The 12,317-nt window shown below is 45.8% G+C and overlaps 1 protein-coding gene across 1 annotated transcript; it reads right to left on the minus strand.

Annotated features, from left to right (window-relative positions):
- Window positions 1-1,077: 1,077 nt before the first annotated feature.
- PRSS51 (serine protease 51) lies at window positions 1,078-10,926 on the minus strand. The gene is made up of 5 exons (XM_020896704.2): window positions 10,786-10,926; window positions 4,445-4,637; window positions 3,300-3,559; window positions 1,952-2,094; window positions 1,078-1,503 (listed from the first exon to the last, which is right to left on the minus strand). The coding sequence occupies exons 1-5, from the start codon at window positions 10,844-10,846 to the stop codon at window positions 1,219-1,221; spliced, it is 942 nt and encodes a 313-aa protein (XP_020752363.2). The 5' UTR covers window positions 10,847-10,926; the 3' UTR covers window positions 1,078-1,218.
- Between the last annotated feature and the right edge of the window lie 1,391 nt (window positions 10,927-12,317).

The following is a 12,317-nucleotide window of genomic DNA, read 5'->3' on the forward strand; positions in this document are numbered from 1 at the left end:
ACCACCTCCTAGGGCAGTCAGAACCATAAGTAAAGTCATCCCGATACCTTTCATATGGGATCAGTTAAATCTGACCCAGGAGAAGATATTATCCACAATAACAGACCTACAACATTCTGCTGATGTAAATTTATAGACACTTGAGGATTTTGTGTGAGAAGAGATTCTAAAGGAGTTGTTTAGATGCTCAGTCATGTCCGACTCTTTTGTGACCCCAGACTGTCCATCAGGCTCCTCCGTCCTTGGGATTTTCCAGACAAGAATACTGGAATGGGTTGCCATTGCCTTACCCAGGGGATCTTCCTGCCCAGGAATCAAACCCATGTCTCTTGCATTAGCAGGTTGATTCTTTACCACCGAGCCATCAAGAAAGCCCTCTAAAAGAATTAGGCAAAGGATAAAGTAAGATATGATTGGACCAAATGTATCAGTCTGAGAGCACTTTAGAGAAAATCTGCATTCTAATGAGTAACCTGGCACAGCTAGAAGTAATTCTGTTTGTTTAGTTGACAGACTAAAACCCTGGATAAGAGATGGCCTACATTAAATGGAATTCTTTGTAAAATATAAAAGAAGGAATACAAAATCTTGGGTAGGAATGTCAGGATGAATTTAAGTGTGACCTGCTCACTGATCCTCTAACCCCGTCCCTTAATTGAGTCACGAGGACACGGTGTTAAATTAGGCACTGAAAGTACAACTCCATATAGAGGATGAGCGCCCTCAGGGTACCCTGTTGTGGCCATTGTGCATAGGCTGAGGATGGTCAGACAGATAACCCATCTTGTGGAAGGTCAGTCATACTTCTTCCCTTTTGGAGTAGGCAGTAATTTTTCATCATAGAAATAGGCGTTAATCTGTATATGGATGTGTCTGCCTTGCCCACAAAGCTTCTGCCACCTAACCACCCATGACTCACTAAATGACTAGTTATTCATCACATGGCTTTCCACTTGGCACAACTTCTGATCAACTGGTAATAACAGAACAGGAGTAAGGCCATGTGCTGATGTCCATGGGATTCACTGATTTTCACATCCCACTACCAAGCAGCACGAGCAATAGCCCCTGTGAGATTTGGGATCGCAGAGTCCATGTCCCTCTTCCAGGGTCTGACAGAGAAACCCTGGAATGCTTCATAGGTACTTGTGTAAGGATGGGTGGGGAGAAAGGAGGAGAAGAAGATAGTATGGATCTGAAGCTTAGTGACCTGATTTATCACCAGTAAACATGCTGGTAACCTGTACTTGAGACCCCCAAGCCGAACCATAAGGGGTACCACAGAACATGATGCAGGGAGCTTCTTCTCTGAGTTCCTGAGAAGGTGTAGACTTTCCCCTCCTTTTCTGTCTCTTCCTGGATCCATGGAAGAAATTGAGCCACAGACACAAACATACCAGGCCTCCCCCTGAAGCCAGATCGTATGCCCCAACTGAACACACCCACTTGGAAGAGCCTCTGGCTTCCGTGGACAGTACAGACCATAGGTGCCCCACTGTCTCCCTGAGAATGAGAAAAGAGAGAAGGAACAGTCTAGAGCAACGAACAGCACCTCTAACTAGAGTGCAGAGTGAGAGGGTCCTGATGGCATGGGCCAGGGACGTGGTATCCAACCTTTTGGTATCCAACCTTTTGGCACCAGGGACCAGTTTCATGGAAGAGTTTTCCCCTGGACCCAGTTGGGGGGGGGTGGTTTGGTGATGATTCAAGCACATTACATTTATCATGCTGCCACTGATCTGATAGGAGATGGCACTCAGGCAGTAATAAGAGTGATGGGGAGCAGCTGTGAATACAGATGGAGCTGGGCTCACTCACCCACAGCTCACCTCCTGTCCATGGCCCAGAGGTTGGGGACCCCTGGGCTAGGGCTTCCCTCCTAGTCTCCCTCCTGGGAACCCAGAATGTGGTGGGGCCTGTGGACATTGGAGCTGATATGGGGGCTGAGTACCTGGCAGTTGCCTTTGGTGCCCAGTTCTTGCCAGGCACAAAGCATGTTCCTGGAGAGCTGGTCTACCCTCTGGCTGCATTCTCTCCAGGAAATCTGCACCACTCTCAGCTTCTGCAGGTATGTGTTGAAGTTGTCCTTTTGGTCTAGCAAAGTGAGGAAGCTAGAGTGAGGATGAGCCCTGCTCAACCACAGAGAGGGATGGGCCCACAAGTGATGAGGGTGGAGGCCCTGGAAAGGATGTAGACACTCGGGCCATCACAGACTTAGAGTGACCTAATGCAATGCCCACTCAGTCTCTTCTCCAGCATCTCCCAGGAGTGGTTTCTCCATCTCTGCTTATTTCTCTCCTTCCCATTGGGAAGCTCACTCCCTCCGGAAGCAGCCTACCAAACCCTCACCCCAGCCTCTGCCTGGTGAATATGGAATGAGCTTTCTCAGTAACCCCACCATCTCTCCTCATAGCCAGGCTTTGCCTTGTGCAGAGGTTCATAACAGCCTAACTTCTGTATCCATCTCTGCTAGGCCAGTGGAGAAGCCAGGAGGATGGCATGCCTAAAGGTGCCATCTCGAAGGAAAGAAACAACCTGGCTCCAAGAGGATCCCACTCATTCCTTTCCCACATCCCTGTCTGGTCGCCCCGGATGTGAAGGATGACTGTGCTTGGTTGGGGAATCATTGTCTCAGAGTCATCTCAGGATGGTGGTTTAGTGAAAATATTGTCACTCAGTCATGTCCAACTCTTTGCAACTGCATGGAGCCCACCAGGCTCCTCTGTTCATGAGATTCTTCAGGCAAGAATACTGGAGTGGGTTTCCATTCCCTCCTCCAGGGGATCTTCCCGACCCAGGGATCGAACCCACATCTCCTTTGTCCCCTGCATTGGCAGGTGGATTCTTTACCATCTGAGCCACGAGGGAAGTCTACATGAGCTTCATCTGATGATAAACATTTGGGGAGATGTGACTATAAAACAACCTAGGAGGGAAAAATCCAAACTTTCTTTCTACAGTGCTTCTGGGCTCCAAAAGAAATTACCATCACTCCCATGTATTTAGGTTTGTCTGTGTTCCAGGCTTCTTTTGATGGTAAGGACCTTACATGTTTAATCTCACTTAATTTAATCCACACAGCTTATTTGAAGGCTGAAGTATCGTCATTCTACAGATGAGAAAACGTGAAAGAAAATAACCTGGGGGAGTTAGGTGGTTGGAATCACAAAGTGAGAGTGATGAGGCCAAAATTCAGACCTGAGTCTTCCAAAGCATCATGCCATTTAGCCCGGGGCTAGACATTTAGGCATTATGCCTAAATGTGAGCTTTTTCTGGGTTCGGAAGGGAAGGTACATACCATACGAAGGAGCCGTCACCCACTCTGTCATCCAGCACCGGTTCCAGGTCTTCTCCTTCTTCTGCAGGCAGATGGGCATTTTGAAGCTATTGAATTGTATCGGTGTGACAAGCAGCAAGAGGGAGAGGTCGCTGTCCAGGTGAGGTGGCTCATAATCTTTGTGAATAATTATCTTCTGCACTTGCTTTCTCTCCAGGTGGGAGTCCTTGAGTATTCTGGATCCCATGACCACAGTGATATTTTCCAAGGTCACTTCTAACCTAAAGAATGAATATAATAACTACAAACTACAATATAATAATAGTCACATTGCATTTCTCACTTGCAGACACATTTATAAACAATCGGCCTTCCCTGGTGGCCCTTACGGTAAAGAATCTGCCTGCAATGCAGGAGAGCCACGTTCCATCCCCCTGGGTCAGGAAGATTCCCCTGGAGAAGGAAATGTCTATCCACTCCAGTATTCTTGCCTGGAGAATTCCATGGATGGAGAAGCCCTGTGGGCTACAGTCCATGGGGTCGCAAAGAGTCAAACACAACTGAGTGACTAACACTTTAACACTTTGTAAACAGTAGAGTTTGCAGTTGAATACGGAGAAGTCCAAAGCATTGGGTGTACAGTGGCCAAAGAGTGGCTAGAGATCAGAGTGGCAGAAGTCAGGGGTCTAAACTCAAGCAAAACTCTGAGCTAGTGAACAGTCAGCTCAAGGGGACTTTCCCATGGAAGACAGTGGGGGTGAATCCACCCAAGAAACTAGACTGTGAACTCCTTGACAACTGGAGACTTGACTGTCTTGCGGACCACCATATTGTCATCACTTAAAGCAGCATGTGGTCACCTGTATGTATACAATGAGTGAATACAGTGCATGGTCTCCAGCGTGAGGGCAGGCCGGGGAAGGGAAGCTTTGTACTGATTTCCCAATACTGGATGCATAGTCACAACTAGCAGCCAACGTTGGGCTATGGTTAACTTGAGAGAATAGGTATAGAGCAGATACCTTTCGGTACAAATCCAGCGGGAACACACTTGGGGTGGAGCCCATGGCTTCACAAGTGCCATGTGGTAACCCAGTAAGCTACCCAGCCCAGACAATGCATGGAGGAAACCTGACATAAAGTAAGACAACGCCTCAGAAACTTACAGGGTTCTTGGGAAGCAATGTGCAGCTGTCAGAACCCACCACCGATGTATGATTGAGCCTCCACAGAGGTGTTTCCGCGAGACCTGGATACTCACTTGCCATGGGAACTCACCATCCTGGACGTTCAACAGTTCGTGAGCTTGCATCACGGTTGAGTTTGAAAATTTGGGTCTGTAGCCACAGTGAACTTCATCTGAAAGGGAAAAAAAGAGTGCTTGGTCCAGGAGAAGCACTGAGAAATCCTTATCGCATGTTCCCAGCGAAGACTGCTATGATAGAACTGAGCAAAGTGGGCTGGTGCAGAGGGGACAGACCTCAGACAACTCCAGTCAAACACACCCCCATACTCTTTGTCCCTCACATTCAAGAGGAACTGTGAGATCTGGGAAGGTCAGGGCGGCGATGCAGCAGCAGCATCTGTAAAGTCGTTGGGAGGGCAGCAGAGAAGTGCAAAGATGTGCAGGGTCCATTCAGGAGACAGAAACTGTGCAGGGCTGGAACAGGAAAAGCTTGTGATCAAGAATTACATCACTCCTTCTCAGAGACATGCAAATCAAAACCACAGTGAGGTACTATCTCATGCCAATCAAAAAGTCTACAAACAGTAAATGCTGGGGAGGGTGTGGAGAAAAGGGAACCCTCTTACACTGTTGGTGGGAATGCAAACTAGTACAGCCACTATGGAGAACAGTGTGGAGATTCCTTAAAAAATTGGAAATAGAACTGCCATATGACCCAGCAATCCCACTGCTGAGCATACACACCGAGGAAACCAGATCTGAAAGAGACTCGTGCACCCCAGTGTTTGTTGCAGCACTGTTTACAATAGCCAGGACATGGAAGCAACCTAGATGCCCATCGGCAAAGGAATGGATAAGGAAGTTGTGGTACATATACACAATGGAGTATTACCCAGCCATTAAAAAGAATACATTTGAGTCAGCTCTGATGAGGTGGATAAAACTGGAGCCTATTATACAGAGTGAAGTAAGTTAGAAAGAGAAACACCAATACAGCATATTAATGCATGTATATGGAATTTAGAAAGATGGTAACGACGACGCTATATGCGAGACAGCAAAAGAGACACAGATGTAAAGAACAGACTTTTGGACTCTGTGGGAGAATGTGAGGGTGGGATGATTTGAGAGAATAGCATTGAAACATGTATATTACCATATGTGAAATAGATGACCAGTTCAAGTTCAATGCATGAAATAGGGCACTCAAAGCCGGTGCACTGGGACAACCCAGAGGGATGGAGAGGGAGGGAGGGGGGTTCAGGATGCGGGACACATGCACACCCATGACTGATTGATGTCAATGTATGGCAAAAACCACCACCATATTGTAAAGTAATTAGCCTCCAATTAAAATAATTAATTAAAAATAAAGAATTCTAAACGAGGGACTTCCCTGGCAGTCCACTGGTTAAGACTTCACTTTCCAGTGCAGGAAGGTGCAGGCTTGACCCCTGATTGGGAAGCTAAGGTCCCACATATCTCATGGCCAAAAAATCAAAACATGAAACAGAAACAGTATTGTAACAAATTCAATAAAGATTTTTTAAATGTTCCACATTAAAAAAATCTTACCAAAAAAAAAGAGTTATAAAGGATAACAGGGGAGTAACTATTTAATACAAAGGGTCTAGAGGACTCCAAGAATACCCCAGGGTTAGGGAAGAAAAGAAGGACCACACTGGCAGGGGAGTTCCTCCCCCAGGTTGGGATTCAGAATTCACTGGAGAACATATGTTTGCCGCACAAGGGAAGAGAGAAGTTTGCTGGTCTGCATTGCTACCCATAGATGTTTTCCAGGTGGTGCTAGAGGTAAAGAATCTGCCTGCCAATGCAGGAGATGAAAGAGACATAGGTCCAATCCCTGGGTCGGGAAGATCTCCTGGAGTAGGAAATGGCTACCCACTCCAGTATTCTTGCCTGGAGAATCCCATGGACAGAGGAGCCTGGCAGGCTACTCCATGGGGTTGCAAACAGTCAGACACGACTGAAGCTTAGCACTGAACTGAACTGATTGCTGTCCATGCAGGAAACACCTCTCCAGAGAGCAGCTGGGCTAGAGCACCCTTCCTGGGTGCAGGTGGACTGGTGGTTGGGGGGCAGGTAAGTGGAAGGAGGTTAGGTATGATATGTACATATTGTTTTGTAAAAAGCTATTTAGACATTAAAGCTGATAATTCTTTAGCTGAAAAAATACTATAAGGACTTTACCCAATTTGTCATTTCTTTTGTCTTTGACGTTCAGGAAATTAAAATTTGTTGCTGAATCAAAACTGTTTCTTTATGATTTTTCCCTTTTGTGCTTAGAAATTCATTCCTTTTGCTAAAAAGTTATTCAGTTCAGTTCAGTCACTCAGTCATGTCTGACTCTTTGCGACCCCATGGACTGCAGCACGCCAGGCCTCCCTGTCCATCACCAACTCCCAGAGCTTACTCAAACTCATGTCCATTGAGTTGGTGATGCCACCCAACCATCTCATCCTCTGTCATCCACTTCTCCTCTTTCCTTCAGTCCTTCCCAGCATCAAGGAGCTTTTCTCTAGGGATTCTGTCCATGTCCATCTGCCATGATTGCCTTTACATGGCACAAGAACATCAGTAATCTCTGGAGTCTCTCCTCAGCCAATTCAGCTGTATCATTTGCTCTAACCCCTCTCATCAATACCCGGGAGTCATCTGTGGTTGATTCAGGATAAATATTTCTTATCTCTTGCCCCTAATTTTCATATTGCCTCCAAATTTTGGAATCCAGACATGAACTATTACTAAGCCACAAAAAAAGAGCAAACTAATGCCATTTGCAGCAACATGGGTGGACCTAGAGACGGGCGTACTGCGTGAAGTACGTCAGACACAGAACAAGTGCGATATAGTATCGCTTATATGTAAAATCTTTAAAAATGGGTAAAAATGAACTTATTCACACACAAAAAAAAACCAGGAACAGAATCACAGATGTAGAAAGCAAACTCACGGCTACCAGGGATAGGAGGAGAGGGGCATAAATTGCGAGCCTGGGACTGACATAGCCACACTACTATATAGAAAATAGATGACTGGTGAGAACCTACTGTATGGCACAGGGAACTCTGCTCAATACTTTGCAATGACCTATATGGGAGTAGTATTAGTGGCTCAGCTGTGTCCGACTCTCTGTGACCCCATGGACTGTAGCCCGCCAGGCTCCTCTGTCCATGGGATTCTCCAGGCAAGAATTCGGGAGTGGGTAGACATTTCCTTCTTCAGGGGATCTTCCCGACCCAGGGATTAACCCAGGTCTCCTGCATTGCAGGCAGGCCCTTTACCATCTGAGCCACCAGGGAAACTTTCTCAGAAATTGTCCCAATAGAATCTTTTTTTTTTTTTAAGTGGATGTCTGTATATGTGTAACTGATTCACTTTTCTGTACACCTGAAACTCAGTTCAGTTCAGTTCAGTCGCTCAGTCGTGTCCGACTCTTTGCGACCCCATGAGCCACAGCATTCCAGGCCTCCCTGTCCATCATCAACTCCCGGAGTTTACCCAAACTCATGTCCAATGAGTCGGTGATGCCATCTAACCATATCATCCTTTGTTGTCCCCTTCTCCTCCTGCCTTCAATCTTTCCGAACATCAGGGTCTTTTCAAATGAGTCAGCTCTTCGCATCAGGTGGCCAAAATATTGAAGTTTCAGCTTCAACATCAGTCCTTCCAATGAACACCCAGGACTGATTGCCTTTAAGATGGACTGGTTGGATCTCCCTGCAGTCCAAGGGACTCTCAAGAGTCTCCTCCAACACCACAGTTCAAAAGCATCAATTCTTCAGTGCTCGGCTTTTATAGTCCAACTCTCACATCTATACATGACCATTGGAAAAACCATAGCCTTGACTAGATGGACCTTTGTTGATAAAGTAATGCCTCTGCTTTCTAATGTGCTGTCTAGGTTGGTCATAACTTTCCTTTCAAGGAGTAAGCATCTTTCAATTTCATGGCTGCAATCACCATCTGCAGTGATTTTGGAGCCCCAGAAAATAAAGTCAGCCACTGTTTCCACTGTTTCCCCATCTATTTGCTGTGAAGTGATGGGACCAGATGCCATGATCTTAGTTTTCTGAATGTTGAGCTTTAAGCCAACTTTTTCATTCTCCTCTTTCACTTTCATCAAGAGGCTCTTTAGTTCTTATTCACTTTCTGAAACTAACACATTGTAAATCAATTATATGCCAGTAATTTATTTTTAAACCGCAAAAAATTAAAATAGAGAGTGAAGAGTCCCTTTCTCTCACCTCTGCTCTTGGTCTCCTTTTTTTCCTCCCCACCATCTCCTCTACCTCCTGAGAACTTCTCAAATTCTCAGGTGAACACACACATTCGGATACACACTTCCCTTGTGCTCTGAAGGGCATTTAGCATGAATATGTGGCAGTGTCTCAGCACAGTTCTTGCAGATGCCCCGTGCTTATTTCAGTTTTGCTTCTTAAAATTAATACTCAGTAGTAGGCATCCTTCTAGATACTCTGGCTGCCTCAGTTATAGCGTTTGAGACAAATGTTTGTTCTTAAGAGATTTAAATTAAATCAGAGTTCAGTGCTTGAATCCTTCATCCAGATTTTACCTATGAAATCTGCGTTTGTTGCCACCATATTTAAGAACATATCAGGTCAGTGGTTGCAATGGTTGAATTAATTTAATATTTCGGTCAAAGACAAAAGAGAACTCTACAACTAGGAGCACTTGAACAAATGATCATCATTCACTTCATGTCGAAGGCTGACAAAATGTTCAAAACTAAATGAATATAGTTTGCTGAGTACACTGAGTGTATGACAATAAATTAGTAGATATTTATTTTAGGAGATGTCACTTTCCAGAAACTGGCCCTTTTTTTTTTTTTTTAACTCCCGCTCCACTGTCAGAATATCACACTTCCCTTCAAGTCAGTTGTTTTGTTCTTTTTTTTTTATTCCTCATTTTTTAAAAGAGGTTTTTGACATGGACCTTTTTTAAGTTTTTATTGAATTTACTACAGGATTGCTTCCATTTAATATTTTGGTTTTTTGGTTACAAGGCATGTGGGATTTTAGCTCCCTGACCAGGAATCGAACCTTCACCCCCGTGCTAGTACCTCGCAGCTAGTGAGGGCTGGGCCAGGCGTTCCGGTTCTAGAATCACTGAAAGCAGTGACATTGGCCTTCAGAGTTGCTTCTCAGGACACAGCCCTTTGTGCCAAGAGATGCAGACTCTCTGTTCTAACACACACCTTATGTATCTTCCTTAGGCTAGACTCCATGGGAGCCCACTGGTTCTCTAGTGCCTTATGAGCATGCAATCCTCAGGGAGTTTGCCAGCAAGGATTTCCATTGGATATACGTCTTCCATGATACTGCAGCCTGAAACCCATCCCTAATTGTTTTCAAGCCCTGGATGAACGCTCTATATTCGAGTTCCTTTATACAGACACTCATTTATCACAGCTACACCACCGTTCTGCCAGATGACTCCGCCTCTTCTTAATATATTTAGGTATTTTCGATAAAACACAGCAGTTCCAAATAACATTGGGTTTATGGTTTAAGTTTTAAGACGTGATATTCCTGTTGCTTTGTTGGCATTGTCAAATAACTTTAAAATGAGTTGGAGGAAAGACGGCTTGTAAATACATTCACACACACACACACTCACTCTGCACACACACACCCGTCCCTGATGTACGCTGACATTAACCAAACTAAAACTTTTAAAGGAAGAAAAAAATCATTATGCTGAAATGAGAAGAACTGAAACTCATGCAGCAAACTTTGAGGATTTTCAGACTATGGCATTATAGTTTTATCAGAGTGAAAGAAGACACTGAGAAATAACAGACAGCCTATTCTAGAGTTCTTCACAGTGCAAAAGATTGTAAACAAAGTGGAAAATAAAAAAGCCTATGGAGTCCCACACTAGTCACAGCTCAAAGGACAAAAGCCCGTGGCCTGGGAAGGAGAAGGGGAAGACAGGGGGCTGCTTCTTTTGAGCCACTTGACCTCTACTGAAACGGGCTGGAGTCAACCAGCCGTGTGAAGCTTCTCCACCCCCAACACCACCCCCACCATTTGACATGGCTTCTTAATGGTTCTGTTCTTCCAGAACTCTGGTCCAGACCTGTGGGATCGTTTTAACTGGCATATTCACTGAGGCCAACCCATCTACTTTGATTCATCACTGTAATCTCCTCATTTCCTGAGCCACTTGCTCCAATCCTGCACCCCCTCTGGCCTCTAAATCAGCTCTGCAGGAGCCGGGTAAGAGGATGCAGGTGTCCGCCCACCCTCTGCTCTGGCTCGGCTTGGCACAGACCTGAAGCTTCCTGGGCATGTCCCTTGAGTGCCATGAGCAGTGGAATTAGCAGCTGGAGCATTTTCTTTTCATTCCAGTCCAAAATTTCCCAACCTGGGCCCCGAACCAAAGCTGACACAATGCCAGCCGTGGCTGCTTCAGTGGCAGCCATCAGAAAGGCATGGCAGGGCTGGTCCTGGGTGATGTCACAGTAAGCCTGGGGTCAGGGAGAAGGCAGGGGATGCGGGGCAGCCAGGCTCAGGGGCATCCGCACAGCCCACTCCCTACCCGTCTGCCTTCTCTCTGCAGCAGGGACTAGGGGGACACCTTATCAAGCACACTTATCTGCACCCACTGTCCCACCCACGACTGTGAGTCTCTTGAGGAGGCATGTATTCTAGTGTCTGCTTGAGCATTAAAGGTCTCTGGGTCTTTGGGCGAGTTTTCATATTCTCTGGAAGCAGATCTCAAAGCCTGCTATGGTAACCAAACCCACGTCTGGCTGCTAGCCGCTCAAAAGCCAATAAAGGGGCCAGGCAGGTGGAAAGGAAAGTTTGCTTTATTTTGGAGGCTGGCAACCTGGGGAGAGGGCAGACATCTGTCTAAAGGCTAACCTACCCCATCCCACCCCCCGCCCTACACACGCACACAAGACCATGGGGGCAAGAGCTTTTGTAGTCAGAGGGACGGGGCTACATGCAGAAACAGCACAGTCAGCTCTGGTAGTCAACTTGAAATTGGCCATCAGAGGTCTGACCAGCATCATCTTGATTGTTTTTACTCAGTTACTCTTTAGTCCTAGGGTCAGTTTGCTCCCATTTCCCTAAGGCCAGTTCTCAGGACTGTGGCCGCTTCTGTCATAGCTACCGTCTGGTCATCAGTAGTTAACTTCTCCCCCCCGGTGGGGGTTTCAATTTCTATGCAACAGCTCGCAGGAGATGGTTCAGCACACTATCCATAGTCCTTGAGGAGGAACTGGAGGTCCTTGACTGTGCTTAGTCACTACATTATTAATGTTATTTTATCTCTTTTGAGGTCCTTGACTGTGCTTAGTCACTACATTATTAACAGTCTTTCATCTCTTTTGACTATTTTCCTTTGTTTCTGCAAGTTCACACGTCACTGATTAAACTTATTCTTTGGCTAAAGTTTTTCCACAGAAAAAGAAGCCGGGCATGGGGAACAAATTCTATACAGTTTGTCTCAATTCATATAGTACTTGGAGTCAGTGCAGACCCCACAGGTCTTGCAAGACTCAACCCCACAAGACCACCCCCACTTCAGATGCCAGTTGCAAGTCTAGGTTGTGAGAAATGGAATATTCCCTGCCATATCAGTGAACAAAGGATGTCACAGTTATTGGTCATTGTAACCACAGCCTACTAAGGTGAGCTGGTGAGCCTTGAGGTAACTCAGGAAGGAAAAGAATATCTGCCATCTAGTAGCCTTGAGGCTGCAGCCACTCCCTACAGTGAGCCCTGAGGAAATCTAGGATAAGAAAACACAGGAAACTGGCTCCAGGTAGGTGAGATGCATATGAAATGAATGATTAC

This window comes from Odocoileus virginianus, chromosome 18 (genome assembly GCF_023699985.2).
Source record: "Odocoileus virginianus isolate 20LAN1187 ecotype Illinois chromosome 18, Ovbor_1.2, whole genome shotgun sequence".
NCBI lineage: Eukaryota > Metazoa > Chordata > Mammalia > Artiodactyla > Cervidae > Odocoileus > Odocoileus virginianus.